Source organism: Vicugna pacos, chromosome 6 (assembly GCF_048564905.1).
Source record: "Vicugna pacos chromosome 6, VicPac4, whole genome shotgun sequence".
NCBI lineage: Eukaryota > Metazoa > Chordata > Mammalia > Artiodactyla > Camelidae > Vicugna > Vicugna pacos.
In genome coordinates, this window is record NC_132992.1 from 53,167,565 (window position 1) to 53,182,420 (window position 14,856).

Below are 14,856 nucleotides of genomic sequence, written 5' to 3' on the forward strand. Positions count from 1 at the left end.
CCTGAGACCCCCCAGGACCACAGTGGGAAATGCTACTCTGTGAGCTCCCCAAAGTGACTGAGATGGAGACAGAACTAAGGAACATTCCAGCCCATAACATGAAAAGGAGCAAGTGGTTTAAACCTCAAAGTTCCCATGTCTCTTGCTTTCAAAGCAAGATTTTTCAGACATCACCAGTATTCTCAAGAAGCTAATCCCCTAAAGTGACCAAAAATGGTTCTCGTTTTGCAAAAATGAAAAAACAACAACAAAAAAACCCCACTTTCTTTAGGTGTGAGCTCTGTTAAATGTCCCCCTCCGTGGTGTGGAGCCCGAGAGAACGTGACCCTCTGTACTTCAACTTCAGGATGACTGACGCTCCTGTCCGGCTCACATCAGAGAGCCAGGACCCTGCACTGTATCTGAGATCACTTGCCCAGCATTTCCGCTAAGAGACAGTGAAAACGAAATAAGAAGGAGGTCTGGTCACTGGAATAAAGTTGAGCTTCAGAGCCGCTTCCTCAATTTACACCACGTGACAAAAGCTCACAGCTACAACGCATCAGCAATGGCAGCAACAGGGTTCCAGAAGCACTGCTCATTTTTTCTCACTCATTCAAAAGCCAGCAACAAGGTTCAACCCAAAGCCATATAAACGTTCCTCTTAATTTTAATTATGAGAATTGAAGGCACAATCAGGTGGTGATAGAGCCTTCCCGGTAACAGGAAGAAGGGAAAAAAAGGACCCTGTCTCACCTCTCACTCATCTGTGCAACCTGATCTACAGGGAGCACTTGACTATTTGTTGTCATTTGTAAAAGTTAACATCGGCACACACGCACATCCCTGCTGGAAGCAAGTCGTGCTGGGTTTTCAGTGAAACTGCCCTGTGTTTACTTACCCTCCTGTCTTATTTCCTGGGTAAAAGGTATAATTAATACTTTACCCTAGAAACAACCCACACAAGAAATAGCTTTATGGGGAGTACAAGTCACAACAGCAAGCTGCTCTTTCTGGGAATGGCTGTTTTCTTACTGCACTTCCCTTCTCTTCCGTGGAAATCTCAGTCCCCTCCCTTCTGTCCCAAAGATGAATGTGGAGTCCAGAAAATGATCCGCAAAGAACAAGTTGAGAATTGGAAAACATCCTCTTGTTCCCATTTCCTCTTCTCATTTAAGATGCTCAGGACACACCTTCACTCAGAGCACAAATTAAAGCAGGCCCTCATCACCAGAGCTGCTATGTCACGCCCATTACTTTTTTTTTTTTTTCTGTTTATCAGGTTGACAGCTAAAGGCACACACTGCCAGGATGTTAGAAACCAGTTGCAACACAGCGCGGTCTGCCCCCCCGCTCCCATCCCTGCCTGCCCTGCTAGCGAGAGAAACCGCACCCACTTCCCATAGCCGGCCTCTTCCCAGGTCTTACCCTGCCCAAGAGGTTGTCCTGAAGCAGAGTCTCTTGCAGCACCGGGGCCACCTCCTCCAAGCTCAACATGTGGCAAAGGTCGGTGAGTTCCTCCTGTCCCAGGGACCCGGTGCCTGTGGTGTCAAAACTGTCAAACAGCTCCTTGAGTCGGGCCTCATGCTGGTCCTGCTCCGCCTCATCCATCCCATAGCCCACAGCGTTCACCTGTGCAGGACAGAGACAAGGTCGCATGGTGGCAGCCGCTGGAGTCCGACCACCACCCCCCAGCACGCTGCCTCCACCCCTGCCGGCCACTTGGGAATGCTCTTATGTCCTGGTCCATCGGGACCACGCGAGGGTCAGCAGGAGAGGTAACACTGCACACCTCCCAGCGAAACCACAGGTCCCTCCAGGACCCAGCGCCAGCCAGCGGAGCTCCGGCACGGCGCCCACACCGGGAGCACATCCACAAGATCCGGCCCCAGTGGGGTGACCAGAATGAGGGAGTCTCCCACGCAGAAGGGCGCCCTCCTCTCCTGCCCGGCCCTCAGGCTGGTAGCCAGTCTGTCAAAATCAAGACTGAAAGCAATTTTCTTTCTACCAGCCTATGTGGTCCAGGACTCACAGAAGGTGAAAAGCCACTTCTGACATCCAGTCCTTTCAAATAAACTGTTAGCTACAGTAGACTGCAGGACCGGAGCTTCCACGCAAGTCAGCGAGCTCCAGAAGACCTGCCAGGTGCTGCAGTCCGCCGCACTGCTTCCTTTCTCTTTCTCAGCCTGGATGCCCCCCTTGTAGTCAGACCACCGGTTACAGCAGAGGCACTGGATGAACACGTCTGATACAAACCCACCTTCCTGTTTACAGGAGGCCAAATGCCTCTTACTCGAGTTCCTCAAAAAGCAATGCAATTAACCTCATCCGTGCAATTACATGAGGTGTGACAGGAAGAGTATTCCCTGAAGCTCGCATTAGCCCCAGGGAGTTTTAGGTAATGCTTGGTTGCCTCGAGAAAGAGGAAAATACTACTCCAGCTTTTCAGACAGTGAGGTTCTAAGGAGCCACAGACCACACGTGAATCACATGGATTCTCAGGACCCTCCACTATCTCCACCATCTCATCTCTGCACTCCTGGTTAATTGGTCTTCCATCTCTCTGACCCACCCCAACCCCAGGCTCTCCATTTTTCCACATTTCATGGGATCCATAAAAACATGGAGTCATCAAAATAACTTTTTTTGCTAAAAATAATTTTCATTAAATATATAGATATCATAAAAATCTATGTTCCTCATACTTGAAGATTACAATCTGGTTTTTTGCGTGCACAATAATTCACTTTTTTGTGTGTTTTTGTTTTTTATTAACAGAGGTACTGGGCATTGAACCCAGGATCTCGTACTTGCAAAGCACGCATTCTACCACTGAACTATACCCTCCCCCCATAATTCATTTTTAATGTGTTGTGTTTTCCAGTGAAAGCCTAAAATCTTCACATCTGATGGTACCTTCACCATGACGCAATGGAAGCCAAACACGACATACACCCTCGAGAGGGTGAGCTCAGCCATCTGAAACGAGGCTCTGAGAGCTAGCCCCTTGACTATAAAAAGCTGTACCTTTAAAAAGATATTTATCTTGCCAGTATAATTTTTTATTGTGATTAAAAACACATAACATGAAATCCACCCTCTCAACATTTGAAGTGTGCAGTACTGTACTGTTCACTCTACGGGCATTGTTGTACAGCAGATCTCTAGAGCTGCTCCATCTTGCCTGACTGAAACACTATACCCACTGCCCAGCAACTCCCCCATTTCCCCCCACCCCCAGTCCCTGGCAACCACCATTCTATGTTTAAAAGCACACCTTAACTAAACCAAACTCTGGATCAGAAAACTAGCTCGGAGGTGATGTCACAGGGCAGATCATTACAAACGGGAAATGTACATGTTAGGATGTTGAACACAGTCAGATCTGAAAATAAACGAGCCTTCAGTAACATAGCAGTGCTGCTCTAAGCTGGGCTGCTTTCTTTCCATGGACAACTGTTCAAAACACAACAAGCTATGAAACAAAGCCAACAACCATCCCAGGGGTTTCAGCAGAACGAGGCAGACTCAGAAGATGGATCTAAACAGCTGGGCCACTCATTAAGGAGAAGTTGTAATATTCTGGTCCAGGCTCCTGGTCTCAAAGGTCTCTTCTCCTAATTATCAGTTTTTCTATTAAGGTGCTGCTGGCTCTGGCTGCCTTCCCAGGATTGGTCTGTTGGATTAACTAATCACCATATAAATGTTTACAAAATAACTTGAGAGAGTGCTACATAAACATCAAAACACAAGAAAAGAAAAACCAAGGTGTTAAGCAAAGCAACAAAAGTGAGGAATTTAGACAAGGCCGTGGCTTGGCTAATGAGATTCATGCAGAGTCTGCCCAATTAATTCCCAACCAAGGTCAGCTGAGAATCCCCAAGAAAGAAGCTCTCGGACTCACTCTCTCAGTTCTACAGTCCTGACCAATTTCATAAAAGCTAGACTATTCTGCTTCTGCTTGATTTTGTATATTAAAAAAAAAACTTGAAAGTGAAAGAATTCTAACACTTCCCCTTTCAAAAATTATTTTTAAGGGGTGGGGATTTGCCCATCTAAACCAATGAAAGATGGCCAGAGAACCCACAATGGTAACGTGTATCTGTTAATCCCATCCTCCTAATTTACCCTTTTCCTGTTCTCCTTTGGTAACCATAAATTTGTTTTCTATGTCTGTGAGTCTGTTTCTGTTTTGTAAATAAGTTGATCTGTACTTCAATATTTTTTAAAAAAAGAAAGAAAGGAAAGAAACAAAAAAACTCACGGTATACTGAGAAGTCCTGATCTTATCCAAGGCTTTGAATCTGATAAGCTATCACGCCCTGTTCTTTGAGAGGCACTGGCTTTTCACTAAATCAAACCTCTTTCATTTTACAGCAACTTTCCTTTTTTCTCTCTTTATTTCATCTCCTTCCTTCCCAAGAACTGTGCTTTGTAAAATATCCTTTCGACTGAAGGGGGAAAACAGTCCCACCCTTGCAGAACAAATGGTCGTATGGAAACATCCAAAAGATGTTACATATGGTGACAAGTTGTCAGTACTCTTCTGGCACAGAATGCATCTTTACTGGTTGATATTATTCTCCAAATGTTCATCAGTAATTTCATGTGCAAGAATTCTTTTTCTCCCTATGTGGCAGAAATTTCTTTAAAGGCAGGGTCCATAATTTCTGTCATATAACTTCCCCCAAATGCACTGTCTGTTCTTTACACCAGGGACTCAGCAAACATCGCGGACTGACTTAGTGTATGGAGGTTCCCTGAGAGGAAACTTATCTTGAATAAAAGCTATGGAAACGAGCATATGAAGGCTTTGAAATGCCTATTTCTTCCATAAGCATACCTTTTTTTGCCAAGTCCACTCCCTTTTCAAAGGCATTTCCAGTCTTAGACATGACCAAGCATAAGCAGAAAGCCAGCACCCACTGCCAAACTGCACCATGTAGAGCTGCCTCAAGCTTGATTCGATGAGGTAGTAATTAAGCCAATGGATTCACAAACTTCAGCTGCACTTTTGTTGTTGTTATTACGGGATATGACTGTGGAGGAGAATCTGCACTAAAATGCTTTCCCATGTCCCTCTGTTTACAGGATGAGAATAATAATACCCATCTGGAGGGTTGTTCTGAGGGTTAAATATGGTGGCAAGAGCAGCTAATCCCAGAGAAAGCTGGCACAAGAGGGGAAGTGAGAAAACCAAGAAAATACCTGTGACTTACAAAGGAAAAGTAAACTGAAGAGGGGTAACTTGAATACAAGTCAGCTGGCCACAGATCTGCCTTCAAAAAAGCAAAACAGGAGCTGTAGAACATCATAATGCAGAAAGCAAGACTGAGCAGGGGCCACATTACACATAAAAGTAATATTATATTTGTTACTAAGTGGAAATAGCAGCAGGTGATGTTCAGGCCTTCCCTGATCTTCAAAGGCAGATTGCTGATCAATTTGACGGCAAACAAAAGCAATGGCTGAAATACAGTTGAGAATTCAGAAGAAACTTTTTTTTTTAACTTCTGAGCATTTATTGTAAGTCTGGCCTATGCTGAGTACTTAACATAAATGATCTCATTCAGCCCTCCTAATTCTTTAAAGTAGGTATCACATTCTCATTTCGGATGTAGAAATTGGGGCTTGGCAAAATTAAGCTACTTGTCCGATGATACAGCGCTAATAATGGTGGTGGAGCTGGCATCTGAGCTCTGGTTTGACACTAAATTATACTTTCTCTCACTCTTGCACATGCACATAGAACACATGAATGGGGCCACTGGAATGGTATCAATGGCAAGTCACTTACCTCCACTTTTATGTGGTAACCAGCTGAACAGTACCAAGCACTAGAAACCACCATGGAATACTTGGAGGCCACAAACTCCTCCAGAATGGAAGGAGGGGTGGGGTTCCTTCCTCCCTATCTCCCTTGATTCATTTATTGATAATTATAGCCTACTGGGCACTAGAGATGCACAGAATAGGCACTCTCTTTTTTCCTAAAGCAGCTTTGGGGTTTAGGGCAAAGACAAAATAGATTTTAATACAAAAATGATCACGAGGAGTCCCATGTCTTCAATAATGGGCACAGTCCAGAAGTTGATAATTGTTCAAATACTTCCCCCCAAACACTTAGATATGTCTAATCTATGCAATGCAGTGCTGTCCACAGTCAGAGCCCAGCTGACCCTCACCAGCAGCAGGAATCTTACTTCCACATGAAGGAAGTTGGGTTCTGAGTGATTAAATTGTCCTTCAAATTGCCAAGGACAAGTCCAGCTTTATAAAACCTGCCACAAACCTGGGCCTCTCGTCACCATCTACTTCTCCAATTAAATTGTCAGAAGCTTTTACAACTCCTTTGGAATAAACAGGCCAGCATTGGCAATATTTTGGAGTTCCAGCAAGGGATGGTTAACTAAGAGGCAGATGCACAGAGCCATTAATCAAAACATTCACTATCGAACCACCACCCACAATGAGAACTATTCAGAGCATCTTCCTTCCAAATAACTCAGAACAAGGGTGCCAGAACGTGCAGGCCCTGGCAGGGATGTCCGCTAGAGACCGGCATCACTGTGCTCCCCTTGGCAACCCCAGCTGATGGAATCACAGTGCCAGCCGGGACTGGACAAGAAGGAGGTGGAGGTGCGGCCGGAATAATGAAGTCCCCAACATAAGGCCAGCATGAAGTGGATCTGTGAACTTGTGAACTTTCCAGGGACCAAGGTATAGAAAGGAGCCTGTAAGAATGGCAGACCAGCCAAAGGGGATGCCTGCTCTGGGCCAGAGGGAGTGAAAAGGGGACAAAGTCTGGCAAGGCAAAACCAAATAATAAAGGAGCACAAAGCCAGCGCTGCGAGCCCAGGCCTTTGAGTTCCCCTCCAGATGGTCCAGCAGCTGAACAGCTATAAGGAATGTCTGGATGCCCCTCTTGGCTCAGCCCCTTGCCCTGGGTATTATAATAGATGCTTTTGGATCTGTGTTCAGACAGAGCTGCTGGGGGTCCACAGTCCAGGCAATGACCAGCAAGTGACTAATTTAGTTCCTTTCTAACTAAAGCAATGAACGTGGACAAACTCTACTTTGGCAAAGGTTTTCATTCATGCCTTTAGCTTTCACTGTCCGGCAAGTCTCATAATGCCGATGGTCAAAATATAATGTTTCTTTTTCTCCTCTCTTTTCTGCAAGCACTTTAATTTGCTGCAAAGACGTCCAGGCTTACCATTTTGGACTAATTTCAGCATAAAATGAAATAGTGACAAGAATCAATTCAAGTTTAGCAAAAGCTTAATAGAAAAAGCAACTGTCAAAAAAATTAAAAAAGAAAAAAGAAAAAGCAACTGTCCCCATTTATGTGTCAATATAGAATATTTCTGCCCAAAACTGCTGCTCGTCAAACTGATTACTGTCAGACAGCACCTCACTTCTAGCTGGATACTTAAAGCACAAAAGTATCAGCAAGAATAAAATCAGAGTAGAAAAATCTAACACAAAAGCTTAAATAAATTAAAAAAAAACATTAAAAAACACCACACATAAAAAAACACATTAAATTTGAATGAAATAACAATCTTTGCTAATTCCCATATAAAACTGAATTTAACTAAGGGTATTCTACTAGCATGTATTCTAAAACATAAATAAGCAGGAATATTTTACTAGCCTGAATGATGTAGCAAACCCAAGCTTTTGTTAAACCTAACAGCTAGGTGGGTTACCCAATCAAGCTGTTAACTCACGATACCTGGAGGAATAAAACCATTAGCCCAGCATAAGGCAGAGTCAGTAACCTGTGATCAGCTGAAGCTGAAATCTGAGCTGTATGTTTGTTACTTTCTTAAAAGAGACAGCTTATAACAGCTTTCACCTCTTGAGCCATATTTACTCAAATTAATTTATAATGCCTGCAGCTCTGACTACAGTCCCTGGGGTACAAAAGTGAAGCGCTTCTCTTCTCACAATTACAGACAATATTTTCCCAACTTTGTTTTTAAAGTGAGCATTAGCTCATAGTTTGATTACAAATAGTTTGCAGTTTTTCCATCCAAAAGCTTGAATAAATGGTTAGTTGCTGATATAAATCTCAATAAAGAAGTGTCCTAATTTCAAATAAAGTTGCTCACTTGCATATTCCCATAATCTTTTTAAAAACTCTATTTTATTTGTGAATAGGATAAAAATATCTTTTTGCAAGCTTCAGTGAAATCTCTCCACAAGCCCAACAGATGTAAGTTCAATAGCCAGAATCCAAACCACATAATTTATTGGCTTACAGATGAATCGGCATCTACAAAAATAAACCTCCTGGAAAGGCTTTACGTTGTTTGAATCCCTCTAAAATGCTCTGGCTACACTTGCCAACACTTTATCAATACAAGACTGATAAAATGTATTTTCATTATCAACATAAAATGGAATCATCAAGATTGGTGAAATGTTAGCTTAGAAAGTCATTTGCAGTGACATTTAAAACAATTTAGTTGAACAGCATTTGACTTATGATAAGAATGTTCCCTATTAAATTAAGATTGGCTGTTCAGAGTTCATTGGAGCCCTATCCTCTCCCTCTGTGACAATCAACATGTTTTGATATTGAGGGTCATCACATATCTAAAATGAAAAAAGGACAAGAAAAAAGACATTCATGCCATTCTGAGCAAGTGCCTATTAAAAAGACTGATCCTTGACATTTTGAAGCAAAGACTGTGCCTGTGATGGCTGCCTTTCACTGACCCAGTAATGCCGCTCCTGCCTTGGCAATATCTTTGCTGATATCCAAACCATTTGGAACATCTGTAACTCCTACACTTTATCTATATCGTGGTTCAGAACGCTTTCCTCTAAGGAATCACCACAGACCAGGTGAAAATAAGCAAATCTGCAAACAAATTCCCCAGCAGTTCACTTCACCTCCCTAAGGACACTGACAACAGCTGAAGAGACCACAACAATTTTTACCAGCCAGCCTGTAATGTTACGGTTTACACACAGTCTGGAAATTTTCATAGCCCCCTTCAACTTCAGAGCAAGATCTACCAACATTTCAGGTCAGCTACCAATACGCTGGCCCCTAGAGACAACTCAAGATAAAATTAAGCTGACACAGAGAAAATACATATCCTTGCAGATGGCCAAGCCGCTGGAAACAAGTAAATAGATACAAATTCAGATTAATTTATTTAAGAGAGCCAGGCTGCAAACCTTCCATCCTGTCTCAGAAGCTTAGCCCATGTTCCTCAGTGGACTTTGTTAGGAGCCTGACTCTAAAAAGCCACCACGTCTGTCACAAAAGATAATCATGCAATCTGCTTTGATTTCACAAATTCAGGAGTTACGCTGTATGGCAAGCCCATCTCAGGAATTCGTCAACGGGAGGGGATCTGCTCCAGTTAGATAAACAGAGCAGAAGATCTTATAATGGCTAAGTTGTCTGGAAACAAGGTACATGGTAGGACAACCTTTCCAGCTCCCATTTTTATTTGCATCTTAGCCCCGGATTGTCAAGGCTGAGGCTGGGAAATCGCCTCTTCCCATCTCTATCTCTTTCAACTTCACAGAAAGAGCTTTCAGCAGGAAACTCTTTCCATCAGCTTTGTCCTTTTGTCAGGGACCGGTTTGGTAGCTGTAGAAGCCCAGCCCCTGGAACCCTGGAAGCTTCTTCCGCAACTCTCCACACTTCCCTTCTGTGGGTCTGGCGGTCAAGGCTTTCGGGCAACAACCTAGAGTCATTTTGTTCTTTTCTCTCTCTTAGCAATTGCACCAGCAAAGTCTTTCTCTATGCATTGATTCCGCACACCTTAAATTCTCACTTTACCAGCTTCCAAACAGCTCTCCGCTACTCAGACAGCCCAGGCTAACACCTCGGGGATCCCCAGGCCGGTTTCTCTTCAGTTGCTCAGGCACAAGCTGCCTGGGTGGCACAAGACAACAGAACAAGCACCCTTTCTGCTCCCTCCAGGACTCAAGTCCGCTCCTGGACCGGCACACAGTAGCCGCTTTCAGCTGGCGGCTGCGGGCGGGGACCACGCGGGTGGCGAAGGTGCCCAGACGCCGCTGGGCTGCCCCGCCTGGAGGCGAGGTGCGGACGCAGCGCGAGAGCACCGCCCGGGTCTCTGGCAACCTGTGATGCAGATGCGCCTCCGACCTGCCTGCCCATCGCCACCCCCGGGAACCTCAGACACCCCATTGTGTCCCAGGCAGCACCTCTCCCGGCCCCCGCCGTCCTCGCCTACCTTAGGTCGGCCTCTCCGTTGCGCCGGCACAGCCGGCCGCCTGCCTCCAGTGCTCTGCAAAGCGGGGGAGGACGCTTTGTTAGGGCTCCAGAAGCGGGACAATACTTCGCAGCCGACGCCGGGGTTCCGGGCGGGCGTCCTTCAAAAGGACGCGAATGGGGACCCGCGCGAGCGTCATTTCCATATGTAAGGGGCCAGCGCTCACAAAAGCGCCGCTCCCGGGGGCTGCGGTGCGCATCCCCCCTGCCCGCCGGCCCGCCCCTCGCCCGCGCTCCGGGACCGGCCCCTCCTCCGTCCCCCCCACTCCGGAGCGCTCCGGCCCGAGCCTGCCGCCAGGCCACCCGCTTCCTCGCCGCCGCCCCCTGCACCCAGCCAGCGGGGACAGCCTCCGCCCGGCCCCGACCCTGGAGGGGAAGCCTCGCGGACCGCGTGGGGGCAGCGCGAGGCCTCTGCGCACCCCCAGGCCTCGGGGCTGGGGTCCCCGGGATCCGGCTCCGCGCTTACCGCGCCCCGGGGCTCAGGCACCCGCCGCCGGCGCGGGGGCCATGGCCGCGGGCGCACTCGGGGCTTGGAGGCGGCGGCGGCGGCGGTGGCAGCGGGACGGCCGCGCCCAGCGCGCTCGGCTCCCGGCTCAGCCGCGGCCACCCGAAGCTTCGGACGCGCGGGAGGAAGGGCCAGGCCCGCGCTGGGAGGAGGAGCCAGGGCGACGCCGGGCCGGGCGCGGCTCCTCCTCCGCCGCCCGCGCCGCTGGGGCCGCCGTGGGAGGAGCGCCTGGCGCCGCCCGGGCCCTCGCGGGGTCGGTCCCCTCGCTCCTCCACCGGGACCCCCGCCTCGGGTGGCTGGAGCACGGATGAGCCCGGTCCCGGCTTGGCTGCTGTGTGCGCTGGGGCGGTCGCCTCCGAGATTTGAACTTGGAAGCCGCGGGGCTCGCGGGGGCGCAGGTGAAGGAGGTCGGAGCCGCGAGGTCAACTCCCCGCCCGCTAGCGTTTCTTTCCTTCCAAAGGCGCCCGCACACGCTCCGCTGCGCCAGGGACACCCGGCCCGCGACGTCTCCGGGTCGGGGAACAGCCCCGGCCTCCAGCCAGTGGGACTTTAAAGCGGGAACTCAGGTGCCCCTCTTGCCCACGGGCGGCCCTGGATTTCTCAGCCCTAGAGCGCCCATTGGCGGTCATTGGAAGAGGGGTCCAGGGGGTGGAAGCTCCAGACTTGACTCTGAACCCTGTGGAGCGAGTGCGACCCTCCTGCCAGGTCTAGATTGCTCCTGCACCTGCCCACCATGTCCTCTTAGGCTCCTGCCCCCTATCCAGCCTTCTGCAGGAAATCCAGCCCTCGGTCACAAGCCACACAGGACAGAAACTCCTTGGAGCTGGCAGTCATCAGGCCGGCGATTGCTGTGAATTTACCACCTCCTCTCTCCTCCCCCTACTCCAGGCTCAGCTTCTCACTCCATTATCCCTCCACTTCTGACTTGTTTGCAAATAAGATTCCAGTTCTGGCTGTGGGCCGGAGGTGACACCGTTGTTCTCTCTTTGGGCTGCAGAGTTACATGTGTTGCCCTTGAAGAAGGAGCCGCCTGATTTATTGTAACCCACAAGCCTGGTAATTTCAGCAGAAAACTGGAGAACGCTCCCTTGCTACTAAAGAACAAGGGATAGACAGGAAGGAATCTAGCATTTACTGAGAATCCAGTGTGCTGGAAACAGGAGTGATCTTACCTAATCCTCACACTACCTTTAGGAGGCAGACATTATTATATCCATTTTGCAAAATAAGGAAACTGGGCCTCAGAAGGTAAGGAGCTTGTTCAGAACCACATAGCTAGTTGGCAGAGCTGGGATTCAAAAGCAGATCACACATGTGATGAACTTGCATAGCACTAAATATACACTCACACAAATGAGTGAGCATAAAACTGGTGACATTTAAATAAGGCCCTAGAATGATGTTGTTGTCAATTTCCTGGTTGTGATATTATAGTACAATTATGCAAAATGTTATCATTGGGGAAAATTGCGTAAAAGGTCTATAAGGGATCTCTGTGTATTTTCTTATAACTTAATACGAATCTACAGTTAACTCAAAATAAAGGTCTTTTTGTTTTGTTTTTTGTTTTTTTATGAAGCAGATCAGTTTTATTTTAGAACCCGTACTCTCTTCCATCAACACAGTCTGCACAGAAAAAGGAGAGGCTCATGCTCCTCTCTCCCCCTTTTAAACAATCTTGGGCAAGTGGGAATACACACATGTGTATATGTGCTTTATGTGTGTTGTTCAGTCTAGTAATAATTACACAACACACATACATACTGTTTGTTATGGGAATAGCTAACCTGTTACCAGAATCCAGAAGACTATGTTCATTGGGGACTAAAACAACCAACAGTTTTAGAAAGTAAGAGTGAAGAGATTTTATTTGGTTCATCTAGTCTCTGGGAGCCTCATCCTACAAGTTCTCTGCCAAAGCATCCCTTTTCAACCTGCAAGAATCCTTAATGATGGGACTGTTTCTTAGTGTCAGGCAGTGATTCTTGGGGACTAGGAGATGTTCCCTATGGAGGAAGACCAGAATTGGTGGGGGTTGTATAATTTCACAGAAGATACTCTTTCATGAGAGGAGTGAATGGGGGTGGAGTTAATGCTGGGACTTAGAACTGGAAATTACATTCAACCTCCAGCTTTGCTACAAAGGAGGGGAAAGTGTGGAGCATGGCTACTTCATGGTACAGCTTTGCAAGAATCATTCTGCCAAGGCAGATAAGTTGACACAGTGTGCCTGCAATTAAGGTTGCACAGGGTAAAAGGTGAGTCTTAGTCCAGACTGAGTCACTGGAAGAGTGCAGAAATTTACCTTAGAAGCTATCACTTGAGCCTTTCTCTGTTAAACAAAAATGTAAGATAATAACAGAAATAGTAGCCAAGCCCCAGTACTACATTGTATGCAATATAAGGGGAAAAATGAAAAGAAATGTAAACATTTACCCTGAGTTAATACCCTACACAAACCACATTTCTTATCTGTTGTAGTTTATCTGCCTCCGATATCAGTTCCTACTTTAAAAAGAGTCTTGTTCCAGGACCCAGTATCCTTAAGTATTTGTAGGTGACACTTTCTAATGGCTTTCTGCTACATTTTTCAGTATTGGGCTGGCTTTGTTAGATTGTTTAAAAGAAATGAAAAAAAAGCTGCAAAAAAGTTAACTAAAAAGTAATCCAGGGAAAAGAAAGCTACTCTTTGTTTCTTCTTGAGGTAACTTCATAATGTTAAGTTTAGAGTCAGGACAATAGAAGTAAATCAAAAGAGAGAGAGAGAGAGAAAGAGGGAGGGAGGAGAATGTTCAAGCTTGTAAATTTCCTAGCATCTGCAGAGTTATCTTTTTCTAGTTAAGGAAAGGCTTTAGCTCTGACCAAACTCAGGGTACTTCCCTCAAAGTCATAGCTGGGTATATATTATTTCTTAGTCACAGAATAGTAAAAAACCAAAACAAAACAAAACAAAGCAAAACAAAACAAAACAACTCTTTTGTCGCTCTGTGGTAACTCCCAGCTCCTTCAACCCTTCTTTAATAAATGTCTGTCTTATTTCTCTGACCCTTTGAACTAATCAGAACAGTGCTCATGTAAGTTGTAGAGCTGCATCAGGGAGGGCCAAGTAGATAAAGCAGATTATCAGGAATAATCCAACCCAGGGATTGTCTGGGTGAAAAGGACATCATACTCTCCCCAAGGTCCTAAGCAACTGGGTGGTGAAAGGAGGAAGGGGGAAATTGGGGTTTCAGACACGCAAGTCAAAGACTAGGAGTTTCGGTGACAAAATGTTGATGCCAAAAAACCAAGAAGATGGCAGCAAGAAAGGAGAAAATCACGAGAGGTGGGAACGAGACAGAAGGCAAACTGATTTACACATTTGCTCCTGAAGGATCCCCACAAGGAATTAGGATTCTCTCTTAATTTCCCCTCATAAAACACGAATGAAGAAGAAACAAGGGTTCAGCACAACTTAATTTTTTTAAAGTAAACATTAAACACCTACTCTGTCTAGTACTCTTCCTGAAAGTCATGAGCTGTTCAAAAGAAAAATCAGCCTTTGTTCTTGCCCTTGAGGAAATGTTTCGTTTTTCTCCTCTTGGGAAGCAAAACTACACATACGTAAGAGGGAAGGAACACTGTAAAGTAGCACTGGATCCCAGTCAGGTCCTCCACATGGGGGGATCTGGGGGGAACATACGTGTATATAGCGTGACAGAGAAGAGAGGGATGGTTTCCCTAAAACATGGCTTCTATGAAGTCATTCAGCCCATTGCCTTTCATCTCAGGTCCTGGATCTCCTTCCTGACATTCAAGGTCCTACTCGATCCATGCAAATATATGTATCCTCAATGTCTCCAGACAACCCACCCGCCTCCCACTGTGCTCATAAGTGCCTCTGAAGCTTCCCTCTGCTGCTTTTTCTGCCCAGATCATCAGTCTGGAGGCATATTTGATGCCCTGTCTCTGTCCACTGTTCTTTATTTGGCCCAGCAGTTGATGCACAAGAGGAAGTGGTTATTGAACATGTGCTTTTGAGAGCTCATGGACTGAGGTTTTAGGTGCTTTCCAAATACTTAGCACTCACGTGGAGAAGCGATGTTGCATGTGTGTGTGTGTGCTGGGG

The 14,856-nt window shown here is 46.4% G+C and overlaps 1 protein-coding gene and 1 non-coding gene across 8 annotated transcripts in view; both read right to left on the minus strand.

Annotated features, from left to right (window-relative positions):
• Positions 1-10,881, minus strand: part of NIN (ninein) — a 93,260-nt gene extending 82,379 nt beyond the window's left edge. For 3 of the 7 annotated variants that reach the window (XM_072963036.1, XM_072963032.1, XM_072963033.1), the window contains exons 1-3: positions 10,710-10,785; positions 10,206-10,259; positions 1,408-1,611 (exon numbers count right to left, since the gene is read on the minus strand). In XM_072963036.1, coding sequence (XP_072819137.1) covers positions 1,408-1,590 — 183 coding nt within the window. In that variant the 5' untranslated portion in view covers positions 1,591-1,611; positions 10,206-10,259; positions 10,710-10,785. Of the gene's footprint in view, positions 1-1,407; positions 1,612-10,205; positions 10,260-10,709 lie in introns of all 7 variants that reach the window. The other 4 variants (XM_072963031.1, XM_072963034.1, XM_072963037.1 and 1 more) reach the window with 2 other exon arrangements.
• On the minus strand, positions 2,755-2,827 carry TRNAA-UGC (transfer RNA alanine (anticodon UGC)). The gene has a single exon. It is a non-coding gene; the product is annotated as a tRNA-Ala (tRNA).
• Positions 10,882-14,856: the final 3,975 nt, after the last annotated feature.